We start from the raw sequence: 15,162 nt of genomic DNA, 5'->3' as shown, positions 1-15,162 counted from the left end.
GCTCTGGCTGTCCTAGAACTCACTCTATAGACCAGGCTGGCCTTTAACTCATAGAGATCCACCTGCCTCTGCCTCTGCCTCCTGAGTGTGTTCGCCACCACCGCCCGGCCCCTGGCAGCTGTCTTGCTGTGATGATGAGAGTGACATTCCCAGGCTCTTGACATGCTCACCAGAAACTGAAAGTTCATTTTCACTCCCCTTTTAATAAAGAACCTTAAATATATGAATTAATAAAGGACTGAGAAAGGTTGAGCCCAGGAATTCTCTTCTTGGGAGGAATATATTGGTAGGCTGTTAGTTGGTAAGAACTAGGCATGGAGGGTTCCCTGGAGGTGGGGAAGTTTGCTGTGACTTGGACTACAGCTGCTGGGTGCTGCAGACATGCACTGTGACCAGGTGCCTCCCGGGGTCTGCTGCCAAGCCTCCTACACTGTGGTGGGCACCTGAGCATGGGGCTCCAGAGATGAAAACTTATACCAGAGGAGTCACCAAGATCAGCTCCAGTGACAGCTGTGGACTCTTAGCTCTGGTAGTCAGGTTCTGTCCCTCGGGTGATTATGAAGCCAGTGAAGTAGCTTCAGGGCTAAAGGCACTTGGCTTTGCCAGACTGATGGTCTGAGTTTGATCCCCAGAACCTGCAGTAGAAGGAGAGAGAACCATCTCCCAAAAGTTATCTTCTGATCTGCACACATGTACCGTGGTGTGTGTGCAGACATCTTCCTACACCTACACACACACACACACACACACACACACAGAGTAATTACAGAATAAAAAATTTAAAATATAGCTGTGGGACCTGGATTCACTTCCCAGCACCCATGTGGTGGCTCACACCATGTAAAACTCCAATTCCAGGGGATCAAGTACTTTCTTCTGACCTTTGTGGGCACCAGGCAAATACAGGGTACACATACATACATGTGGCAAGACACTCATAAATATAATTTTTAAAATACACATTTATGTTTTATATGAGGGGGAAAAACTAAGCATGTAGTGTACGACAGAACCGCCCTCACAGCCTCAGTGCCCCCGTCACTTGTCTGGAGATGTGTGCTGAGCCAAGGCCTTGCGGCCTGCTTGCTTTTGTCTTGACAGTCATTAGTGCTGCTTTGGTAGAGTGTTAGCCTGGGTGAGAACAGACTCTTCCTTGTGGTTCTGGAGACAGAGGCTCTCACGATGAAGCTATTCTCAGTGCATCGTCTGTGGTAGGAAGTGGAAGGACAGGAGGGTGGGAGAGCAGAATGAAACTTGTTCTTTCCGAGTGCACCAGGTCCAGAGTGCTGACTGGTGCCTGCAACCCCGGGACTGGAAGCTGGAGCAGGAGGATGAGGGGCTGGGGATGTGGCTCAGTAGACAGAGCTCTTTGCCTGGTCCCCAGTACTGCCAAAAGCGGAGGCGTGGCCCCTCTCTACGATGCCAGGGCTCCAGAGGTAGAGGCAGGAGGGTCAGAAGTTTACGGTCCTTGGCAGCAGAGGGAATTTAAGGCCTGGCAAAATTATGTGAGACATTGTCTCAAGCTAAAGTAGAGTGAGTTCCAGGCCAGCCAGAACATAGCAGGAAAGAATGGAAAGGGGGTGGGGTGGGGGAGATGGCTCAGTAGTTCAGAACACTTGCTGCTTTTCCAGATGACCTGGGTTTGATTGCCAGTAGCCACGTGGTGGTTCACAGTCATCTATAATGCCAGTCCCAAGGAATTCAATGCTCTCTCTTGGTCTCCATGGGTACTAGGCATGCATGTGGTGTATGAATGGAAGGGAGAGAGGGAGAACCTGCGGGGGGCTGTAGACGTGACGCCGTGGTTAAGAGCAGTGGCTGCTCTCTCGGAAGATCTTAGTTCATTCCCAGCACCATGTGGTGGCTCACAAGTGTTTGTAACTCCAGTTTGAGGCGATCTGACGTCTTCTTCTGCCCTCGTGGTACCAGACACACATGCAGACAAAGCATCCATGCACATAAAACGAGACCCTGCTTCTGCTCTAATGTCACCACCTCATTTCTAAGGTCAGAGCCTCTGTGAGCTGATTACCTCCCGCAGCCCCACCTTTCGGCACTGTTACTGAAGGGTTGAGTTTCAAACATGGATCTCGGGAGGTGCATGCAAACCGTGGCACTTCACTTTTCTATCTGTGTACATTTGTCAGCGGGGCTGACCTTGCCCTTTTTTTTAAAAATTTTTATTTTTAGTGGGGCCATGCACAGTGCCCCAACAGTGACCGGAAACACCTGCCACCTAGGTCCCTATTCTACCAAAACTTGTCTTGAGATATCTTTGAAAGACTTTTGATACCAGCTGTGATACCACACAGAGCAGTGGGAAATGTGGGAACATTGTGTGCGGCTGCTGAGACTTCCGTAACAATGTAGGACTCAGGGGTGCAGAGATGGCTCAGCGGTTAGAGCACTGTCTGCTCTTCCAGAGGACCGGGGTCCAATTTCTAATACCTAGGTGGCAGCTCACAGCTGTCTGTACTCCAGTTCCAGGGGATCCAGTACCCTCAGACAGACATGCAGACAAAGCACCAGTGCACATAAAAAAGAAAAAAAAATTATCTAGCTACAGGGTGTGCCAGGACAGCCAGGGTTACACAGAGAAAAACTCTGTCTCGAAAAACCAAAGAAATAAAAAGACTCTTCCTAGAGCATGGGTGACACGTGGGCATGTGGCCTGGGGACAGGCACCGGGTCTGTGCTGTGTGGTAGCAGCGGTACTCTGGCTCTGTTTCTCACGGCGATCTTTCTCCCCTCTCTTACAGTATTTGGGTCAGTTAACATCCATACCCGGCTACCTGAACCCCTCCAGTAGGACGGAAATCCTGCATTTCATCGACAAGGCAAAGGTAATAGCCCTCCCGCATGTGCTCTGCTGCTTAGCCTGCGTCAGCCCTCGGTCCCTCACTTTGACCTCAGACTGAGAGGGATGACCCAGCTCTATCACTTTGTGGGTGTTCTTGGCTCTCAACGACAAAGACTGTTTCGTAGTCTGAACCTTGAATCTCTAGACATGGTTTTGGGCTGCTTCCCAAGCTCACAGTTTGAAGATATTCCAGATTTACACATACTGTAAATCTGAATCTAAAAGGCAGTTCCGGAGGAATCTCCCACATGATTCGAACATGTTGACATCCTTGGAGTGAGTTCCACTGTACTGAGGGGAATAGCACTTTTCTTCACCTCTCCTTCGCTAGAACCAGTCATGTGTGGACAGCCAGCAGCCAGCACAGCGCTCCCTGAGCAGAGGAGAGCCTGATACAGTGGCCCAGCGTTTCTGATGCCTGTGGTTCTTTGCAGCGGTCCCACCAACTTCCTGGACACCTGACCCAGGAGCACGATGCTGTGCTCAGTCTGTCTGCCTACAATGTCAAGCTGGCCTGGAGGGACGGGGAGGACATTATCCTCAGGGTGCCCATCCACGACATCGCTGCTGTCTCCTATGTCCGAGACGATGCTGCCCACCTGGTGGTCCTGAAGACGGGTATGGATTTGGGGGTAGTGGTCCGGAGGTTCCCAACCTGAGGAGGATCCCTGGCTTTCATGACATTCTGGAGATGACTTCTGTAGCTCCTGGCTGAGTGCTGCCACCTATTGTGGCTATAAATTGGCTTTCCTGCCATGAGCTTCTGTGTCCCCAGGGTCCCTGTCACACTCAGGGACTTTGGAGACTTGGAAGAGACATTCAGGGTCAGTATTCAAATAAGGCTTTCTTGGGCCAGGTGTGGTCAAAGGCAGTCGGATCTCTGTGAGTTCTAGGACAGCCAGGACTACATAGTGAAACCTCGTCTCAAAAGCTTTTCTCCTGGTGAGTCCTCAGTCTCTGCCCCGTAATTGATGCTGCCTCCACTGCTCAGGTCCAGCGGAGCCACAGAGAAGGGTGGTGACCGAAAGCTACATCAGGGACTTGAGCCCAGCCTGTATTTGTTTTGTTTTGATTTTTGAAACAGGTCTCTTTACATAGGCTGTCTTAGAACTCACAGAGATCTGCCCGCCTCTGCCTCCTGAGTATTAGAATTAATGGTATGCAGCCTGAGTATTAGAATTAATGGTATGCAGCCTCCAGCCCGCATTTTGAGCCCCAGTGTTCCCAAAGCTGGGATAGCACAGTTTCCCCCAGGCTCTGGTGCTGCCTTCATGTTCAAAGCCAGCAGGGTGTTACCCTCCACTGACTGTGCTCCTCTGCCGATGCACACAGCGCCCACCTTCCTAGATGCCAGTGTGCCAGCTCCACCAGCTTCTGAGCCTCCATCCTAACGTTTAAACCAGTGAGAAATGAGGGAGAACTGTCTTACCTGTGTCACCACAGGCGCACTGGCCCAGGCTTGCTGGATCACTGTGAGTGGTTGGAATGATTCTGAAGCCAGCTCCTGAGTGCTGGTGAGAAGGCACAAGGGGTCAGCATTGGGCCATCCTGTTTTGTGGTGGGGGAGGAGTGTGTCTGGCTTATGATGCTAATCCAAGTGCTGTGGCCATCTCCAGGCAGCTGGAAGCTTGTGAAGGAGTTTTAGCTGCTCTTGTCTGTGTAGAATAGTTCATTCCTTGCCCAGCACACTTACACACCACATTTTCCTTCATACAACTCACATGTCCCACTCCACACATACTACACATACAGAGTTGTGTATCACACAGCCATAGACTCAAATGCACTTGCCTGCCCAACCCAGTCACACCCACACACATCCTTGTACATACTTGCAGTCACACAGACTCCAGTATTGTTACCAAGGACATCTAAACATGGTCTGCTTGAGATACTCAGCTTACAAAGCACAGAGGTTTATTTTTAGTTAAGATCTCACTATAGTCTCCTCTGCCCTGGAATTCACTCTGAGGTCCAGGGTAGCCTGGACCTCACAGTAGTCGTACCTCAGCTTTCTGAGTAGTGGGATTACACAGTGAGCCTCTGTTCCCAGCTAGAAAGGGAAAGGGTTTACTTGGCTCCTGGCCTCTGAGGTTCTAGTCTGTGATCAAGTAGACCCATTGCTTGTAGGCATATGGTGCAGATGCCAGATGCCAGCAGTGGGCATGGCATTGCAGAACCAAGCTGCTTGTTCCATGGCCAGAAAGCCCAAAAAGAGGAAGAGGCCTGGGCCCCATGGTTTCCCTTGAGGGCATGCCCTGGTGACCAAAGGCCCTCCTGAACTTTCCCACTTCCCAGTAGCGCCATCCTGGGGCCAAGTCTTTACCACACATTTAGCATCCACATCATAGTTCTTTGTTTTCCTTCTCGGAGTTGAGGGAGGATGCATTGTCTGGGTCATGCTAGGCATTGAATTAGATTGGACAGTATGAAATTGTTGCTAACCGTTTTAATCTGTAAAAAGTCAGTTTAGCATGACTCAAACTACAAAGCATCTTACATGAATTACATCATTTAACATCTATAATAAATCCAAGAGGAGTTCATGAGTCTCATGTCACATGTGGGTGAAGGTGGGTGGCCTTGAACTGGTTCCTTCTGGCTTTAAACCCCAGCCACTCTGTCCAGCATCACCAAGGTGATCCTCTGGCTCTTGGCCCTCAGAGACATCCTCAGAGACAAGGAGGGAGGGGGCTGGTTCCTGACCAGGTTCCTGTGGGTGTCTTAAGCTAGTATGGAGAAGTGGTCCATGTATTTCTCATGCTGCAGGAATGTTTCTGTGCTTAAATCATTAGGATAAATTGTTAAGGAAGAGAAAATAGAGAATTCCCTCCTTATAGGGAACATTCCAAAAACATGAGACTAGGTACTGAGGTCCTGTTCCTCTCGCCAGCAGAGACTGCATCCCGGTGTCCCAGGGGCTGGCCTCATTTTGGCAGGAGTGTGTGTGCGCATTCCCTCTGATTCAGGCTGCCGGACAGTCTTGTCGTTTCCCCACCCAGAGCCAGGCAGACGAGTTTGTAACGTTTCACCTCGGCACCTCCTTGCACGAGTCACCTGTGTGTGCCTCTGTGTGCAGGGGGTTGCTAGTGTTCGGGGCAGTCTAGTGTGGAAAGCGGATGGAGCAGAGAGCCCGTGTGTCTGCCAGACTGTCTTGAATGATGCAGGAGAGGCAGGTGGCAGGTCTGAAGCTGGTGGCACAGAGCAGCTTGCGTGGCTGTGTCTCGGCCTGCTGCCCAGAGGGTAGAAGTGGCATCCTCACAGATGGCACCTGCTTGGTACCCACACTTCACAGCTGCCCACCGAGGGCCAGGAAGCCAGTTTAGAATGTTACAAAAATAGAAACAATTGAGACTACTTTTAATAATATATTTATAGTCTCTTTCTCTGTGTGTGGGGGGTTGTGTATACATGCACACATATACCTATACTAGCTGAGCTACATCCCTAGCCTCTATGTTTTGAAAATTTATATTCAGTTAATATATTTATTTACTTTTTTGAGACTTTCATCATGGCTGGTCTTTGTTTGTTTGTTTGTTTTTGAGATGATGTTTCTCTGTGTAACTCTGGTTGTCCTAACTCTGTAGCCCAGGCTGGCCTCAAACTCACAGAGATCTGCCTGCCTCTGCCTCCCGAGTGCTGGGATTAAAAGCGTGCACCACCATCGCCTAGCAGTGGCTGGTCTTAAACTCACTGTCTAGCCTTGAACTCATGGTGGTCCTTCTTTCTGGTTCTTGTCTCCCAAGTGCTGCAATTACGTAGTATATTTTATAGTATATAAACAGTATATTTATTTTGCCTCCTGTATCTAATATGTTGCTGCGAGAGCATGTGAACAATATGAAAATGACTGAGCTAGTTACTATTTAGTTAAAAATAAGTCAAGCCCCAGGTGTGATGCGGCCTGCGCCCAGCTCAGTCTCGCCTTGTCATGGTACTTACATCAGGAGCTCTGTGGTCAGTGGCTGTGGTAAGGACGTTGTTGTCCCGGGAGCCGTTGTCTGCACTCTCCCTGTGTCTGGCCTGAGCCTCTCTCTGCCTCGGGTTTCCGCAGCTTTGTCACCCGAGGAGAGTGACAGCAGAGCCACCTCTGAGCTTTGCTTACAGTTCTAGCACCCTTCCCAGGCTGTCTGACCACTGTGCTGCTCTTGGGGCCCCATCCCCTGCACGACTCTGGAACCACAGTGCGTTTTCCGATGTGTACGGTGTGAGGGTGGCCTCGGGCTATGTCCATACCCACAAGTGGACCATTCACGTGCCTTAGTTTATCCCTCTGGAGGAAGAAACTCGCTGGAGGTGTGGGCCCCTGTTGGGATTATCTGTGGTCTGTTGTCCGTTAACTTGAATCGTGTGAGCTCCTGCCTTTTATGGAGATCTAAGCAGCTGGATACCAGCCGGCTTGATTTGGCACACAGTGGAGTATGAAGACCGTGCTTTGATGCCCTGCAGTTCTCACAAGCTAGTTTTGTTTTGAAGAACTGGTGGGCTAGAGTTTAGTTGTTGATTTATTTTTTAATTAAATATTATTTTATGTATATATCTAAAATATTTTATATGATGCTGTGGTGAATGTGTGTGTCCTGGCATGCACGTAGAGGTCAGAGGACAACTTCGTGGGGTTGGTTTTCTCCTTCCACCTTTGTGAGGGTTCCTGGGCATGGAGCTCAGGTTGTCAGGCTTGCATGGCGAGTGCTTTCCCCTGAGACATCTCGCAGGCCCCCGGGAGTGAGTGGTCCAGCTGGTGCTCATGCCTGCCTCCATGCACTGCACTAACCTGATGTGTTTACTTCCCAGCCCAGGACCCAGGCATCTCTCCCAGCCAGAGTCTGTGTGCAGAAAGTTCTAGAGGCCTCAGCGCAGGTTCCTTGTCAGAAAGTGCAGTGGGGCCAGTAGAAGCATGTTGCTTGGTCATCATGGCCACAGAGAGCAAGGTGAGACCTCCCTGTTGTGGACCAGAACGATTCACAACCTCTCCTGTCCTTAGTCCAAGCCTTGCCCGTGACCCAGCTCACAGCCTGGTCCTGCCCATGATCAGGCCTTGCCTCTAGCCCAGCCCTTCCCAAGACCAGATCCCACCCACAAACCTGCACGGCCCCGCTTAGACCCCGGCCCTAGCCAGCCCTTCCTCCACCTCTGTCTAGCGCTAGCTCAGGCATTGTCCCTTCCCACTTACTCCATGACCAGGCCCTACCCTCAGTTCCCAAACCCTGTCCGTGACCTAGTCAGTGTCCTCACCTCTAGCCATGGCAGCCCGAACTCCCTGGCCCCAGAGGGCGCCTCCTGTACCTAGACCTGCTTCACCTCCTCTGCCAGCCATACCCTAGTCCTGTCCCTCGCCACTCCTAGCACCATCTCTGAGATGGCCAGCAGAGCTTTTGCTCGCCCATCTCCTCTTCAGGATGCTTCTCTCCACCCCCACACTGATTGGCAGTGATGGCTGCAGGCATGGTGACCTGCACCCCACACCTGCCCGGTGCTGCGAACAGGGTTAGCATTTTCCCCAGCACATGGCCGGTCACAGAGGCACAGAGGGAGGCTGTGGAGCCTCAGGAGTCACTTGCCCCCTTCCCCTTCACTTCGTCTCTTCCTTTCAGTGGCTAATGACTGCCTTCCTAAATATCCTCTAGTTCACTTTACTCTTAGCCTTGGTGCTAGTGACGTTTTCAATCTAATCCTCTCTTTAGGGGGCTGGAGAGATGGCTCAGCAGTTAAGAGCACTGGCTTCTCTTCCAGAGGACCTGGGTTCAATTCCCAACACCCACATGGCAGCTCACAACTGTCTGTAACCCCACTTACAGGGGAGCTGACACCCTCACACAGACATACATGCAAGCAAAACACCAATGCGCGTAAAATAAAAAATTTTGAAAATACACTTTCCTTGTTGTGGGTAGCTAACTCATGAACTGTAGAGTGTTGATCAACATCCCTGGCTTTTCCTTGTAATGATCAAAAATGTCCCCAGATACCGTCACATCTAGGGTTCAGGACAAAATCAGCCCACTAGAGAAGCCCTGTTTTAAACGGCACGCTGTTATAAAGTGACTCTGCTTCTGGAAATGCCTCTAAGGTTGGAAGTGAGACCAGTGGTGTCTTTTCTCTTTTACCTGGGCTTAGGTAGAATGTTGAACATGTTGATGGCCAGTTAGAGGGAGAGGAGGTAAAACTGATCCAACACCCATGTCTGACATGGTCTCCAGACGCCTGTGAGGCCACACCTAGGCCAGAATCTGTTCTCCAGCATTTGTTCTGGTTTTTGATACCCCTCTGGGCTGTGAAAGGCACAGGGCCCTTTATTCATAGTCTGCTCCCCATTTCTAGTTGCGGGGCCTCTGAGACATTATGGGTACCCTAGAGACTGTGTGAGAAGGTGCTACCTGTGGCCGTAGCCACTGAGGACAGCTGCTGCTCTCCACTCACTGTAGGTCGCTGCGGAAGAGCTGTGCTCCCTGCTCAGCCAGGTCTTCCAGATTGTTTACACGGAGTCTACCATCGACTTCCTGGACCGAGCCATATTTGATGGGGCCTCCACACCCACCCACCACCAGTCACTGCACAGCGGTACGTCGAGTGGAAGTGGGGGTTGCGAGCACCTCATCCGGAAGCATAGGCTCCCAGGAAGGGATGCTGTGGAACTGGGGAGGCTGAACATGTTTTGGGGAGCCTCCCTTTTGGCATACCTGGGCTGCTCTCAGTGTATAGTCCCTTGCAAGACCACAACCAGACAGCCTGGGGTTGCTCTGGCCTTGTGAGAGACTGAGACTAGGAAATTAGGAAGGGGCAGAACAGGGGTCAGCACCTCTGCATCATCCATGAAAGCTGGCTAGAGTGCCATGCAGACCTCTTGGTAGTCCATAGATACTTTCTAGTTGAGTGTGGAGACATATACCTGTAGTCCAGGAATCCAGGAGATGAAGACAGGATTGTTACAAGTTTGAGGCCAGCGTGGGCTACATAACCAGACCCTGTTTCACAATAGCACACTTCCTGTATGGGTTAGTTTTCTCATTGCAGTAACCAAATACCTAACAAGATGCAGTTTAAGAGAGGAATAGTTTAGTGTCTTTCCCTCATGGTGGAGAAGGCATAGCGGCCAGAGGGAAGGCATGGTGTCAGGGGCAGAAGTCTGAAGGCTGCTGGCATCCTTAGTTGGGAAGCAGAGAGAAAGAGGAAGTGGGGCCAGGCTAAAACATCGAAGCCTAGGGACCTACTTCCCTCAGCAAGGCTCCGCCTCTTAACGGTTCTGCAACCTTCTCAAACAGTGCTAACTAGGGACCAAGTGTTGAAACCTCCTACGGTCACATTCCACATTCAAACCCCATTCTGTGCCCCTGGCCCCGCTTAGCATGCTCATGGCAAGTAAGTGATGCAAAAACGAATGAATTCATTCCAGCTTCTGAAGTCCCTGTAATCCTTGACAGTCCAGAACTGTTCAAAAGTCCAATCTCCCCAGACACCTATAAAAACAAAACAAACAAAAACCAGGTCACATAATTCGAATACACTTTCAAGGCACAGAAGCACAGGGTGAACATTTTTATCCAGAAGGAAGGATGAGGCAGAGGAAGGAAAGAGACGATGATTCTAAGACCAAAACCAAGTGGGAAGCACCAGTTCCCGAGCCCTGTGTCTATGTCTGGGGCTCATGGTGGGATTGCCTTGGCTCCAGGGTGCTTAGGTAGCCCTGTCCTCCAGCTCCTCCGCCTGCATCACCGGCCTCTCCCAGGCTGGCCACACTTGATACTGTAGCGTTATTTGACAGGCGTCCTTAGTTCCAGCCTGTGTAACATCCTGAGGTCTCTGGCAGCGTAGGCTTTCCCTTCACAGCCTACACAGCCACAGGTGGCATCTCAGGGCTTCCTTGTGGGGTTCGGACCCCACTGCTTGATGCTTGGCTTCAGCTGCTTCCTGGAACCGTGGAACAAGACTCCACAAGCTCTCAGCTCTGCATTTTTCATTCCTACATCACCAATGTCACGTGAACAGTCCTGTCAAGTTCTACATCCAGTTGAGATGGAGCTTGGACCCCATGGACGCAGTTGCAATAGCACATACTTTGCTAGGCAGTTGTTTTCAAGGAGCAGGAAGCCCCTTCCGCCTTATTTGAGATCTTCTGGATTCAGGACACATTTCTTTATATCTTTCTGTCCTCCTCGATAGAGTGGTGAGCAGTAACCTCCTTGTAGCCTGAGTGCTCTTCCACCTTGAAGTTTCCTGTTAAATACATTAGTCCATCACTTTAAAATTCTCAGGACACGAGCAGAGGACTGCCGGACTCTGCCAGGCTGTAACCTGAGTGACCTTTAACCTAGTACCTAGTGGGTTTTGTTTTGTTTTGTTTTGTTTTTTGGTTTTTCAAGACAGGATTTCTCTTTGTAGCCCTGGCTGTCCTGGAACTCACTCTGTAGACCAGGCTGGCCTCAGCAATCCTCCTGTCTGTGCGTCCTGGGTTCTGGGATTAAAGGTGTGCACCACCACTGCCCAGCTAACCTAGTTCTTTTCATGTCTGAACTTCATAAGTACAATTTTCACCATGTGAATTTCTTTCACCATTCTGGTTTTCCAGACCCTGCCAGAGTGGCCTATTAAGCCCTAAGTTCTAGACTCTTTCACATTTCTTCTACAGACCAGTTTCAAAGGCCTAAGAACCACATGGTCAGGTTTATCTCTGCAAGGGCCCCACTCCTGATACTATATTCTCTTAGTGTGCTCTAGGGAACAGAACCCATAGAATGAATACATATTACACAGGTGATTTACTGGATTGACCTGCACAGTACAGGTTTGGGAGTCCAGCAATGGCTGTCTGCGTACTGCAAACCCAGTACTGCTTGGCTGGATGCTTCAGCAGTCCCGGTATGGTGCTGAAGGCCTGGAGAGCTGGAGAGCCAGGGAAGCTGGGCTCTGCTGTCAGCAACAGGGTAGTCAGACTCCCAAGGAGGAGCAGGCCGGTGAGGAGCTGCTTTAGCTCAGACTTTATATTTGGGCCAAGGCCGCTGGAAGTGCCACCCACTTCTGGGGAGGGTCTTCCTCCCGTTGGTTGGTCCTTCTAGGAAGAACTCTCACAGACTGACCCAGAGGCATGTCTCACAGTTGATCTCAGATCCAACCAAGTTAGCAGCTAAACTGTCACAGTTCATCGTGGGCAAGCTCACTGTCTTAGTCAGGGTTTCTATTGCCGTGAAGAGACATCATGACCACAGCAACTGGTTTTGTTTTGTTTTGTTTTTTTTAATTTACTTTTATTTGTATTGGTGTTTTGCCTGCATGTCTGTGTGAAGGTGTCAGATGATGGAGTTACAGACAGTTGTGAGCCGCCATGTGTGTGCTGGGAATTGAACCCGGGTCCTCTGGAAGAGCAGTCAGTGCTCTTAACTGCTGAGCCATCTCTCCAGCCCCTGGCCACGGCAACTCTTACAAAGAAAACATTTAATTGTGGTGGCTGCCTTACAGTTCAGAGGTTCAGTCCATTATCAACATGGCGGGGAGCATGGCAGTGTGCAGGCAGACACGATGGCTACATCTTCATCAGAAGGCAACAGGAAGCTGACTGAGTATCACACTGAACAAAACTTGAGCATATATGAGACCTCAAAGCCCACCCCCACAGTGACTCACTTCCTCCAACAAGGCCACACCTACTCTGTCAAAGCCACACCCCCCAATAGTGCCACTCCCTTTGGGGGCCATTTTCTTTCAAACCACTATACTCACTGAAGGTAAGTCTAAACACAGCAAGTCTGTCATTTATTGAGGATTAATGGCGTGTGTGAATCAGGCATGAAATGATGTTGGGAGCAGCTTGCTATCTGCTACTTATTTTTGTGGAGGGACTGTCCTGTCCTCTAGGCTGTTCCTGGTAATTCACTGGTAAGGGAGAGCTATTGGTGTGGTTACAGAGCTGAAAGGGAGCCTTGAGCAGCTATGTGGCCGTCGTAGGAGCCACTGAGTCTTCCACACCCCAGTGAAACTACAACGCCTTTATTACTGACTTGCAGGTGGGGAAGTTGAGGCATAGAGGTCACCAGGAGTCCAGGGTACACACAGCTTGAAGCAGTTCAGTGTCCCTGTGATTGGTTTGACCCCTTGTTCATTGAAAATCCTACTAGGGTCTTTCTCTCTCTCTCTCTCTCTCTCTCTCTCTCTCTCTCTCTCTCTCTCTCTCTCTCTCTGTTTCTTTCTCTTTTTCTCTTCTCTCTCTCTCTCTCTCCCTCCCCCTCTTTCTCTCTCTCCCTCTCTTTCTCTCCCTTCCTTCCTTCCTTCCTTCCTTCCTTCCTCCCTCCCTCCCTCCCTCCCTCCCTCCCTCCCTTCCTCCCTTCCTTTCTTTCTTCCCTTTCTTTCTTTCTTAGATAGGTCTCACTATACAGCCCTCACTGATCTGGAGCTCATCTATATAGACCAGGCTGGCCTTGAACTCGCAGAGATCCACCTGCCTCTGCCTCCCAAGTGCTGGGATTAAAGATTAAAGATATGCACCACTGGGGCTGGAGAGATGGCTCAGTGGTTAAGAGCACTGAATGCTCTTCCAGAGGACCCAGGTTCAGTTCCCAGCACCTACATGGCAGCTCACAACTGTCTGTAACTCCAGTTTCAGGGGACCTGACACCCATGGCAAAACACCAATGGACATCCAATAAAAATAAATAAATGAAAAAAAAAGATATGCATCACCATGTCCACCGCCTTTTTGAGAGAGGTCTTAAAAAATCCTGAGTGCTAGGATTACAGACAGGCATTTGCTACTCCACCCAGTTTTCTTGTGTTGGGGATTGAATTTAGGGATTTACATGTTTGAAGCACACATGTAGTTTCTGTGCTAAATAGGTTTCCTTTGGCCAGCTTGTCCTGAGACCTCCCTGAGGACTGCACACCCACACTCCTGCTGCTTCCTGCTCAGTTCTGGCTTGCTTGTCGGATTCTGCCTGCCCTGACAGATCCCAGTCTTACACAGCACAAGCTCACCCTGTCAGAAAGCTCACCCTGTCAGAAAGCGTGCCTTATCAGAAAGCTCAACCCTGTCAGAGCTCTGTATGTCAGAGTTTAGCACAAGCCTCAGGGCGCAGAAGCCTTTCTAGATGCTCCAGAGGCTCCATTTTCCTGACCTTTCCAGCTTCTGGAGCAGCGAGCGGTTTTCAACCTTCCCAGTGCTGTGACCTTTCCGTACAGCCCCTCATGGTGTGGTGACCCCAACCCTAACATTATTTTTGTTGCTACTTCATAACTAATTTTCCTACTGTTGTAACATATATCTGATATGCAACCCTTATGGAGTCACGGCCCACAGGTTGAGAACCACTGTTTTAGAGGCTTCCTTGGTCTTCACTGCGGCCACGCACATCTCTGCCTTTCTCGAGGGCCACAGCTCCTGCTGACACACGTGGAAGCTGTGTTAGGACACTGAGAAGAACAGTTTACACAGAGGGAGGGTTTGCTTGTTCATAGTCCTGGGGTTTCAGTCCGCGGCTGACCCTGTACCTGGGCCATGGTGAGAGGGCAGGAGGATCCAAGTTGTCACTTCCTGGTGGCCAGGAGGCTGAGAGACAGAGGGGTTCTGGACATGATGAGGTTCTAGTGGACAGAGCCCCAGTGACCCACTTGCACAGCTAGGCCCTACATCTTCAGGTTTCCAGAACTTGCAAAATAGTGCCATCAGCTGGGACAAAGCCAGCTAAAGTATTCGGGCCTTTTAGGTGGACACTTTATATCAACATCACAGCAAAATGCTTGTAACTACATCCCATCCCCCACACAATCCAGGGTCGCCTCCCTGTTTCAGGGTCTACTAACTAGTGACCTTCATTCCTCTTGCCTTGCACCGTTGGAGTCCCAGTCCCAGGAGAGGATGTGAAGTCTTCAGATGCCATTGCACATACCTGGTCCCTCTGGCATCAGCAGTCTCCTGCTCCCTGTTAGCCTTTCTCAAGACTCTGCCTCTCTGAGAGCCTCCACTCACTGTCTGTTCCGGTGGTGGAGTGGCTTTCCTTGGGGTTGGAGAAGCAAAGTGGTCTTAAACTACACACAGTGGTGTCTGTTGGACATTATGGCGGCAGCCACTCTGGGTCTCATCCTCTGAGGGACTCAGGGATTCTGAGGCCTCGGCTATGTCCAGGCAGAGGTCCAACTGCCTAGCTCTGGCTTCTGCTGAGTGACCTGGGACAAGTGGCATTACCCCTCTGGTTTAGTTGAGCACTTAGTTGACATGTCCAAAAGCAACTATTATTATATTACCTTGGCCATCTGTGAGTCCTGTGTGGACTCCATCCCAGTCTATGACAGGATGCGTCTTTGATAGATATCCT

The 15,162-nt window shown here is 50.4% G+C and overlaps 1 protein-coding gene across 4 annotated transcripts in view; it reads left to right on the top strand.

Annotated features, from left to right (window-relative positions):
• Ccm2 (CCM2 scaffold protein) overlaps positions 1-15,162 on the top strand; it is a 59,912-nt gene that overhangs the window by 40,709 nt on the left and 4,041 nt on the right. For 3 of the 4 annotated variants that reach the window (XM_059275471.1, XM_059275470.1, XM_059275469.1), the window contains 4 exons: positions 2,760-2,843; positions 3,295-3,478; positions 7,658-7,794; positions 9,289-9,424. In XM_059275471.1, coding sequence (XP_059131454.1) covers positions 2,760-2,843; positions 3,295-3,478; positions 7,658-7,794; positions 9,289-9,424 — 541 coding nt within the window. The remainder of the gene's footprint in view (positions 1-2,759; positions 2,844-3,294; positions 3,479-7,657; positions 7,795-9,288; positions 9,425-15,162) is intronic. The other variant, XM_059275472.1, reaches the window with a different exon arrangement.

The sequence above is a fragment of the Peromyscus eremicus genome, chromosome 10, assembly GCF_949786415.1.
Source record: "Peromyscus eremicus chromosome 10, PerEre_H2_v1, whole genome shotgun sequence".
Lineage (NCBI taxonomy): Eukaryota > Metazoa > Chordata > Mammalia > Rodentia > Cricetidae > Peromyscus > Peromyscus eremicus.
Note: the sequence above shows the minus strand (reverse complement) of the source record. Positions and strands in the feature narration are given on the sequence as shown.